This window comes from Propithecus coquereli, unplaced genomic scaffold (genome assembly GCF_000956105.1).
Source record: "Propithecus coquereli isolate 6110/MARCELLA unplaced genomic scaffold, Pcoq_1.0 Scaffold65, whole genome shotgun sequence".
In the NCBI taxonomy this organism is placed as follows: domain Eukaryota; kingdom Metazoa; phylum Chordata; class Mammalia; order Primates; family Indriidae; genus Propithecus; species Propithecus coquereli.
The window spans coordinates 2,299,092-2,309,743 of NW_012152507.1; the positions used below are offsets into that span (position 1 = coordinate 2,299,092).

General features: G+C 36.9%; 1 protein-coding gene across 1 annotated transcript in view; it reads left to right on the forward strand.

Moving 5' to 3' along the window:
* Nucleotides 1-10,652, forward strand: part of ARHGAP10 (Rho GTPase activating protein 10) — a 285,825-nt gene that overhangs the window by 134,576 nt on the left and 140,597 nt on the right. Inside the window, exon 11 of the mRNA XM_012660012.1 lies at nt 7,767-7,864. Within this exon, the coding sequence (XP_012515466.1) occupies nt 7,767-7,864 (98 nt within the window). The remainder of the gene's footprint in view (nt 1-7,766; nt 7,865-10,652) is intronic.

The following is a 10,652-nucleotide window of genomic DNA, read 5'->3' on the forward strand; positions in this document are numbered from 1 at the left end:
CCCGGCAAATGATACCTCTTTTTATGTTTGATATTGGAGATTTTTCATTTTTTTATAAGTCTTGCATAGAGGCTTATACATTTTTAAAATATTTTCAGAGAACTCATCCTTTTTGTATTTTACTGGTTTCTGCTTTTATTTTTATTTACTTTTTAAATTTGAGTTTGTTTTTCTTTTCATTGCTTCTTCAGTTGGAAGCATAGATCATTGATTTTTATACCTTATTTTTGAATGTAGGCATTTAATCTGTAAATTGCCTTCTAAGGATTCCTTTAGCATACATCTCGTAGATTTTGATGTGCTTTCATTATAATTCAGTTTCAAATAATTTTTTATTTCCTATGTGATTTAGGATATAGATGTTGAATCTACGTGATGTTTAGAAGAGTCTTTTTAAAATTCTAAATGGGGATATTATACACGTAATATTATTATTTTTTCTACTTTAGTGCTCTTTTGGTTAGGTAACATAGTCTGTATTTTATCAGTAAATGCTGAATACTGAAAAGATCTTTTTTCATGTGTGTGTACATTGTTATATCTTCTTAATGAAATGACCCTTTATCATCATGAAATGTCTCCACATTTCCGCTAATAATTATCTCGAAATTTCCTTTCTCTGATATTAATATAGGCACACTAGCTTTCTTATACTCACTGTTTGCAGTGTATCATTTTTCATCCTTTTTGTTTTACCTCTCTGTGCCTTTATGTTTAAACTTTGTTTTTTATAAACAGCATACAGTTGAGTCCTGCTTTGTTAGCCTTAGCTTTTTAATCAGGGTTTTAGTTAAGTGATATGTACTATAATTTTTGCTATGTATAGATTTAAAGCTACCATCTTGATTTTGATTTCTATTTGCCATGTTTGCTCCTCTCTTCCTCCTTTACTGCCTTCTTTTCAGTGAGTTGAATATTTTTTAATACTCCATTTTATCTCCTCTATTGATTTTTAAGTATGCCTTTTTGTGTGCTTTTTTCGGTGTTATCTCAGAGTATAATGTGCCTTTTAAAATTACAGTATCTCCCTGTTGTATCAGAGTGTAACATGCATTTTTAAATGATCATAGAATCTACCTTTTCATAAACAATATAGGAACCTTAGAATAATGACTTCTAATAACCACCCTTCTGCTCTCTCTGCCATTGTTATATATTCTAATTCTACATCCATTGTGAATCTATGAAATACATAGCATCAATAATTGGTGGATTTTTAAAAGAAATTTAATGTTTATCTACATATATGTATATACATACAAGTGTGCGTGATTTTTTATACTAACATATTTATTCTTTCTAGTTTTCTTTATTTTCTGCAGAACCGGGCTTTTATCTTGTACTATTTCTTTCAAGTTCCTTAAGCTAACTTAATTCGAGCACTTCTTATAATGCAGTTCTGCTGGAGAATTATTCTTTTATATTTTGTCTGTCTGAAAATATCTTTATTGTGTTTCATTTTTGGTGGATATAGAATTATAGATTCATAGGATTCCCCCCCATACTTGAAAATGTCATTCCATTGTCTTCAGGCCTCTATTTATTTTCCGATGACAAGTCATCCATTTTTCTTACCGTTCCCCTATATGTCCTCTTTTTCTCTTGCTGCTTTCAAGATTTTTTTTTTTTAATGGTTTTTATGGTTTTCTTTGTTTTGCCCTGCTTAAGGTTCACTGAGGTTCTTGGATATGTGGGTTGATATTTCTTACCAGTTTTAGAAAATCTTAGCTGTTATCTCTTGAAATATTTCTTCTGCCCTATTTTCTCTATATTTTTTTGGTTCCAATTATGTTAGACCATTTGATATTGCCCATAGAGATTTCAGATTCTCTGTTCCACTTTTCTCACTTGATTTCCATTTGTGTTTCAGTTTGGATAATTTCTGTTGACCCATTTTCAAATTCACTGATTCTTTTTACTGCTGTGTTAAACCTTTTCAAAGAATTTTTTGTCACTGTTATTTTATTTTTCATATTTTTGAATACAAATAATTGTTTCATCTCTATGCTGAAAACCTCCATCAGTTCTGCATGTTGATCACCTTTGCACTAGACCCTTACCATACTTATGGTTGTTTCTGTTTGATTTTTTTCTAATGTCTTGGCTATTTTTTTGGTTTTCTTGACTGTTTCCTCTCGTGATCCGGGGTTTACGTTGTCTTGCTTCTTTGTGTATCTCGTGATCTTTTGATTGAATGCCAGATACTGTGTGTATGAGAACAACAGAGAAAGTAAATAATACTTGTGTCTAGTAGAGGGCGTGCCCAGTCTTTGATCAGGCCATTAATGTGTAGGGCCGAGTTTGTAGTTAAGCTGAGATTTGGCATTGTTGCTACTTTGATTAGATTCAGTTTATTACAGGCTTTCATGTGATTTGAGGATGTCATCAGAGCCTTCTCTGGAAGGCTTGTCTTGGTTCTCTTGTCCTCACCTTTCAGCATGCCTGCATGTCTGTGCCTTAGGGAACAACTATCTCAGCTTTCCCACTCCTGCCCCAGCCACAAGAGTCCCTGGTGTCCTACTGAGAGAGAGCATTGGGTGCCTGGAAGTTTTCTCTCTTCTCCTGCCTTGCCCCTCATATACCTTTAGAGTTGGTCTCTCAGTCCTGCTCTCAGACTTCCTCATGAGCACTTGGTGAAATCCCATGGCTAAGAGTTGGAGAGTACGTTCAGACTCTTTAAGTCTCCTGGGAGTTCTAAACCATCACACTAGCCTGTACTCTACCTTTAAAATGTTGTTAAAATTACACTGTTTTCTTCATCTCTGTTGGTTTTCTCTTTGTCCTGCTGGTCTGCCAGTGATGAAAGCAGTGTGTGTGTGTGTGTGTGTGTGTCTGTGTCTTTGTCTTTTCTCCAGGGAGGACCTTTTCATTTTCTAGATTTTGGTTCATTAGGTTTTCTTTGTATCTTTGCTCTTAGATGGAATAAAGAATGCAAAACAACTATGGTTCTCCATCTTGGTCTTGCTGGTAGGGTGGGAATCATGTTCTCTCATAATTTCCTGCATCCTGAGCAGAGCAGCAGTTCTCTAATGATTATTTGAATTCACTTTAATTGGAACATATCCTATTTCTGACTGTATCATTGTTTGCTTGCTCTATTTGAAACATCTTTTTGGTGGACAGAAGAAAGAAGTTATAAAGACTTCACCCTAAGTAAAATTAGGCAACATACTTTTATCATCTCTGGAAAAATGTCTGATTCATAGATGTACTTTATATTTTTTCCCCAGAAACCATCATGAAAAACTGATTACAGTTGCTGCATTTCTCTAACCTTAAAAAGTCCTTTGTTATGGCATTGGCATGTTCCCCTTCTCATAACAAAAGTTAGTGCACAACTTGTGCTGATTTGTTTTTTTTCTGATTTCCTTTTCAACATTCCTCTTAGAAGAGCATTATAATATTCTTGATTATTACTATCATAAATTTTGGTAGCTTCTCAGGTTTTTTCCCTTAACAACTTCATTTACAATAATGTCTCTCCAGACTTGTCTTGCGATTGTTTCTCTCTACTTTTTTCTTTTTGTATATTGTATTTTATGAATTTAAGAGCTCAGTGATCTATCAGATAATATACCAGGAAAACATGTGTTTTCCACATGCTTTGATAGAACTTAGATAAAAATACAATTGAAAGAGAATTATAGATATGGAGTAAAATACAGATAATAGCTCCATAGACAGTTTAATGCTAAGGCCTAAGGTAGTGCCGGATGCATAATAATACATATTTTTTTTAATGAGTGAATGAAAAGAAATTGAGATGCTGATTTAAGAACAAGAACTTGTTTATTCATATTAAATGTTTCTTCAGATTTCAATTCCCAACCTTATGCCTTAGAGAGAATAATTACGGTTTTATGGAAAGAAAGACTATACTGGTAACTTGTTCTCTTTTACCTAGTTTATTTTTCCTTCATGAAGTTTATACTGTTGCCTTTGTGGTTACCAAGAATCAGTTTTGACTCACTGCATGTGGTCAGTTGTTCAGAGGTTAGCACAGTATCTGGCACTTGGGTAGGTGCTCGGGTTATAGTTTGGTTGAGATGAATTATGAGATGAATAAGAGAATAGCAGTGTTCTCAGCCGAAGCAGTGTGATGCCCATTGCAGCAATATTGGCTCAAGAACCCAAATCGGAACTTTGTCAGTTTTAATTCCAGCTCCATTGGAGTCACTAATGTTACCTTAGCTTTTCCATGAAATGAAGATGGAATTGCTGTTTCTTTCTTTATTTAAATGTGAATAATCCAACACACTGTTGTAAAATTTTCTGTTCTTTACTATTCTTATATTCACCATGTTGTCATTTATATCCATTAAAGTTTATTAATAAAACATGTCCTTTGTTTCAAACACTACAGAATTTTTAGAGTTTAGTTTAACAGTGAGATGCTATTAATACTGCAGTTTGAAATGTGTCCAGTGTTTCCTAAAGTCTCATTTTCTGCTTAATGATATCCTAGCAATTGATTATTAAAGAAGAAAAGAAACTCGAGAAATTTAAAATGGTTGAAACATACTAGTGCACGTTTTATTTTTTCCTATACTAATGTTTTAGAGGAAGGGGTCAGTAAATAGAGGATGAATACAAGCAGTCTTCGTGAGGGGATGGGAACCCAGTCTTACATAATGGTAGTGGCCGATCCCTTTAATTTTAAAGTAATGTTTTCTAAGTGTGAACTGTTATGAAGAATGTGTGGCATAATGAATTAATGCTCAATGGTGGAAATGTTTTGAGTCACCATTTGCCGTTCACATTTGCCAAAATGTAAACAAGTAGAATTCTTTCCTTGTGGATGATGCAGTTTTCCTTAATCTCTCATCTTTCATCAGGTTTGCTTGTTCTCTGCTGTATTCCACAAAGAGCTAGGTGGCTCAAGTTTGAGTCATTGTGCTTGGAGGCAAGACATATAATAATACTTCAGTTTTTATGCCACATTGGATTTTTTTTTTTTTTTTTTTTTGAGACAGAGTCTCACTCTTTTTGCCCGGGCTAGAGTGCCGTGGCATCAGCCTAGCTCACAGCAACCTCAAACTCCTGGGCTCAAGTGATCCTCCTGCCTCAGCCTCCCGAGTAGTTGGGACTACAGGCATGTGCCACCATGCCTGTAGTCCGGCTAATTTTTTCTATATATTTTTAATTGTCCGATTAATTTCTTTGTATTTTTAGTAGAGACGGGGTCTCGCTCTTGCTCAGGCTGGTTTCGAACTCCTGAGCTCAAACAATCCGCCCGCCCCAGCCTCCCAGAGTGCTAGGATTACAGGCATGAGCCAGCGCGCCTGGCCTACATTGGATTTTTATCCAGATGTAAATGGCTGTTTGATCTGAAATATAACAATTGCCTTTTCCCTCTCCCTGAGTATTTATAATTCTAATTAATAAATCTTTACACTCTTCACCATTCAACACCCATTTCTGTGTTCCAAGTTAGAAGAATTGGTCATTCTTTCTCCTATTCAACATCTCTATTTGCTGCTCTAGGTGTGACTTGGTTAAAAATATCCAACCATCTACCCCCAGTTAGTATTTCGTCTCACATATGAACATCAGTGGAAAACCTTAGGGGAAAACAAAAAGGAACTAGAGAGTATAAGGAATTTCCTTAGGCTCATTGTCTGATTTTGTGAGTTGTAAGTATATTAAGTCCTTATTTGCTAATTGTTTTTGGCTTTCACTGAATCCCTTTAGTAGTTATCAATGCTATGTTATAATTGATCCATCTTTTATTCTTTATTCTTGGAGAGACAGCTTTCTTACTCATTATTTTGTTGCCTGTAGCATGTAGGAGCACTTCCAGAATATTTCTCCAGCCCATTCTTTTTATTTTTTTTGATTTTTCTATATCATCCTTCTATCCTCCTAGTCTTTTAACATCTCAGCCAGCTCTTGCCTGTCTTCAGTGCATTTTCCACCCAACAGCCAGAGTGTTCTTGTATAGTTTTAATCCGATCATGTGATTCCCCTACTAAAAACCTTTACCGATGTGTAGGACAGATCATATCCTCACTGTGGGTCCAGGAGGACCCGGGTCTGCCGCCCCTACTTTCCACTGTGCCACCCTCCGACTGGCTCACAGGACCAGTGAGGGGTCCATCCTAGCTCCTCCAGAGTGTACTCTTCCTCTTCTCTGTACCTTCTCAGCTTAGGGGACAGCTCTGAATTTAAAAAAAAACTTTTTTTTAGAGACTACTTTTTTTTAAAAAGCACTTTTAGATCCATAGCAAAATTTAGAGGATGGCACAGAGACTTTCCCTATCCCCTACCCCTACATGGGCATAGTTCCCCCTATTATCAACGTCTTCTACCAGAGTGGTCCATTTGTTGAAATTGATGAACCTATGTTGACACATCATTATCGCCCAGAGTCAATGGTTTATATTAGGGCTTATTCAGGGTTGTACATTATATAGGTTTGGATAAATGTGTAATGACATGTATCCATTATTATAGTATCACACAGTATTTTCACTGCCTTAAAAATCCTCTGTGGTTCACCTGTTCATTGCTTTCCCTCCAATCCCTGACAACTACTGATCTTTTCACCGTCTCTATAGTTTTACCTTTTCCAGAATGTTAAATATTTGGAACCATACAGTATGTAGACTTTTTAGATTGGCTTCTTTCATTGAGTAATGTACATTTAAGTTTCCTCCATGTCTTTTCATGATTTGAAAGCTCATTTCTTTTAGCGCTGAATGCTATTTCGTTGCAAGGGCGTACCAGAGTTTATTAATCCATTTACCTACTGAACGACATCTTGGTTGCTTCTAAGTTTTGGCAGTTATGAATAAAACTGCTATAAATATCCATATATAGGTTTTTGTGTGGACATATGTTTTCAGCCCCTTGGGGTAAGCATAGGAATATGATTGCTGGGTCCTATAGTAAGAGTATTTTACTTTTGTAAGAAATGACCAACTGTTTTCCAAAGCATGTGTACCATTTTCATTCCCAGCAGCAATGAATAAGAGTTCCTGTTGCTCCATATCCTCATCAACACTTGTTGCCGTCAGTGTTTTGGATTTTGGCTATTCTAATAGGTGTGTTGTGGTATCTCATTTTAATTTGCACTTCCCTGCTGATATAGGATGGGGAGCATCTTTTTTGAGGCTTATTCACTATCTATATGTCCATGTGTATATACTCTATGACTCAACAATTCCATTTCTGGGTATATACTCAAAAGAATTGAAAGGAAGGACTTGAACAGATATTTGTACATCTATGTTCATAGAAGCATTACTCATAATACTCCATGGGTGTATGAATAGATAAACAAAATGGGTCATATACACACAATGGGATGCTAGCCTTAAAAAGGAAGAAATTCTGACACATGCTCCAACATGAATGAACCTTAAATACATTATGCTAAGTGAAATAAGTTGGTCACAAAAAGATAAAGAGTGTTTAATTCAGTCATGTGTGGTACCTAGAGTAGTGAAACTCATAGAGACAGAAAATAGAATGCGGGTTGGCAGGGGCCAGGGAGAGGGGCAGTGGAGAGTTACTGATTAATGGATACAAAGTTCAATTTTGCAAGACGAAGAAAGTTCTGGAGGTCGATGGTTGCACAGCAGTGTGAATGCGTTTAGTGCCACTGAACTGTACACTTAAAAATGGTTAACATGGTAAATTTTATATGTATTTTACCACAGTTAAAAATTAAAAAAAAATTACCATAGTAAAATCTTTGGAAATAGCAAGAAAGGTTTTGTTATAGCAGCCAAGGGGTAACCTGATCTGTTACTGGTGTCTTTCAGGCCCGGCGTTTCCTTGACTCTGCAGGCGTTTTCAGAAGAGGAAAGGAAGCAGTGGTTGGAAGCTCTGGGTGGAAAAGAATCTGTAAGAACAATCAGTGGTTGAGCTTTATTTCAAATCCTTTAGAGTTGACTTGCATTCCTTTTTATGTTATTTTTGTTTTATAGCATTTGAGAAAAGTTCCCTGCTGAAACAGGTATTAGAATTCATCTTGGAAGCATTCAACATTCTAGTAATTTGGCTTGGGCAAGCAGCAGCCACACATAAGACTGGTGTATCATTAGTTTTTATTTCTGATTTTTCTTGAGTTTGCGACTCTGATTTGCTTCATTTCAGAAAGTCATCTAAATTCTCAATTTCTTCTTTCCTACTTGATGGTACTTTAGGCGATGAACACAATAAATGCTTGGAATGCGTTTTGATCTCTGTGAAGATGGAACAGTAAATATGAGACACTACAGGCAGTCTTATTAAATATAAGTGACTGCTGTAATTATTTTGCTCGATTTAACAATTTATGGTTTAGTCTAATGGTTTACAGTATGCAGTATTATGTAGCCTTAGTGAATGGGCCTCTGTATTCAGATTGCTTTGAGGAGTAAATGAAAGGTAGCCATATGGATCTGGAGACACTGGAATTCAGTCTGTTCGCCACTTTATCCAAGTACTACTTTCCTTAGTGGCCTTTGGGAGTTGAGGATTTGGCAGATCATGCATTGAATTGGGGATTTAGTGAGAATAATTATAGAAATGCCATAGAACCAATTTAAATACACTCTACTTCAAGTATTGTGACTCTAAATAAACTGCCAATGCAGGTGGTAAGTGGGCTAATCTGGAAAGCATTTGCCAATTCAGCAGGATTTAGAAAAAAAGGAAAGAACATGGTTTCTAAGTAGAAGAGGGTGTCGCATACAGTAAAAAGAGAGAGGTTTCAGAATAGAGCTTGTGAAATGGGCAAAGGATAATGTTTTCTCATGGTGAGAGTATGGGAAATGGGAGCAAGGAGGCTGGTCCGCGATCTTGACATGGAGTTTGAAAACCCAAATTAAAATATATTAATCACTCTTGCAAAAAAAAAAAAAAGTGATCAGATTTTTTGTGTCATCTTAACCCATATTTGAGTTGCATTTAGCCTCTGTAGTTTTACTTCTATTTATCTTTAGTTTGTCCTTGAAATTTTTAGCTGGGAGTCAGTAGTATTTACAGTGCTTGTGATTACTCAGAGCCAAAACAGCTTCTATTAATCTTTAGTAAAGGCAATGCACTAACTAGCATATATCTCCCCAGAGATTCAGATACTTTGGAAAGTGAGTTTACATGGTAAAAAGATCACATGAGTAAGTCATTGGGAAATAAGTCTGTTGCCAGTGGAAGTGTAACCTTGAAGACATATGTAACCTCTCTTTTAGAGTAAAGAGCCAAATGATTAACTCAGATATACAGACAAAAGCAAGTATGCAGAAAGGTAATATTCAGCTATGTATTTATATGGGGACACTTAAAATTGCATATTTTTGGCAGGTGCTGTAAGCCTTGTAAAAATGGGCCAACATTAGAATTCTTAGAAGCTGTCCAGAATTATCACCTTGCTATTTCAGATGTAGTTATTTAAGTTATGGGCAGGGGTTCTCTCTTTAAGTAAATGCCAGATGTAAGAAATAATGGTGAAAAACAAATGCACTTCATCTTATTGATTAGAATACAGCAGTTTCTTTGTCATCCTATAACTCTAAACTGAATGTTTCAAATTTATGTAAACTTTTAATAAGTTTCTTAAGGACCATGTGCCCTTCATCTTATCTTTGCTAGTTTAGCATACCTCAGTAAGAGAAAAAAGCACTCTCAGAGATGCCCCTTTTTGTTTGTCCTTCCATCTGAGCGTATGATAGTATGCAAGTAAGTAGGAAAACACAACACTGTTTCTCCACATTCTCACACAGAACACTTCAGACACCGGATGTGTGGGTTTTTACATTTATGGACCAATTCTCTGACACCAGATGGGTGTCCTACAATTCAATTTAATTCTGACACTACCCGGCGTCAGTGTCAGATCCCACGCATTAAGGGCTCAGTCCCATGTGACTGCCTGCACTTCAGATGCCAGTCGCAAGTCTGGACCTCTCATACTTCACACTAACTGGCTGCAAATTGGAGATTCCCATGACCCTCTCCTCAGGTTCCATACCTTGCTAAAGTGCCTCACAGAACTCAGGGAAACATTTTATTTATGTTTACCAGAATGTTATAAAAGATGCAGCACAGGAACAGCCAGAGGGAAGAGATGTGTGGGACAACGTATGAAGTGAGGTTGAGATGTGTGCTCGGAGCTTCCGCCCTCTGTGGGTGCACCGCCCTCCCAGCACTTTGATGTGTTACCAACCCGGAAGCTCATCAAATCTCATTGTTTAAGAGTTTTTGTGGAACTTAATCTCCAGCTGGGTGCAGTGGCTGGCACCTATAGTCCCAGCTACTCGGGAGGCTGAGGCAGGAGGATCACTTGAGCCCAGGAGCTTAAGGCTGCAGTGAGCTATGATGATGCTACTGCACTCCAGCCTGGGCAACAGAGTGAGACCTGTCTCTCATAAAAGCAAGAAGAAAAGGAGTTCAGCCACCTTAAAAACAAAAAACCATCTCCAGCTCACTTTCCAAGAGGTTGATGGATGGGGCTGAAAGTCCAAACCCTCTAATCACTGGTCTTTCTGGGGTCCAGCCCCATGCTGAGGCTACCAGGGGGCCTATCCTAAGTTACCTAATTAGCATAAACTCAGGTGTGACCTGGTGGGGAGCATTATGAATAATAAAAGACATTGCTACTCAGTAAATTCCAAGGATTTAGGATCCCTGTGCCAGGAAGCAGGGACAAAGAGCAAATATATTTCTTA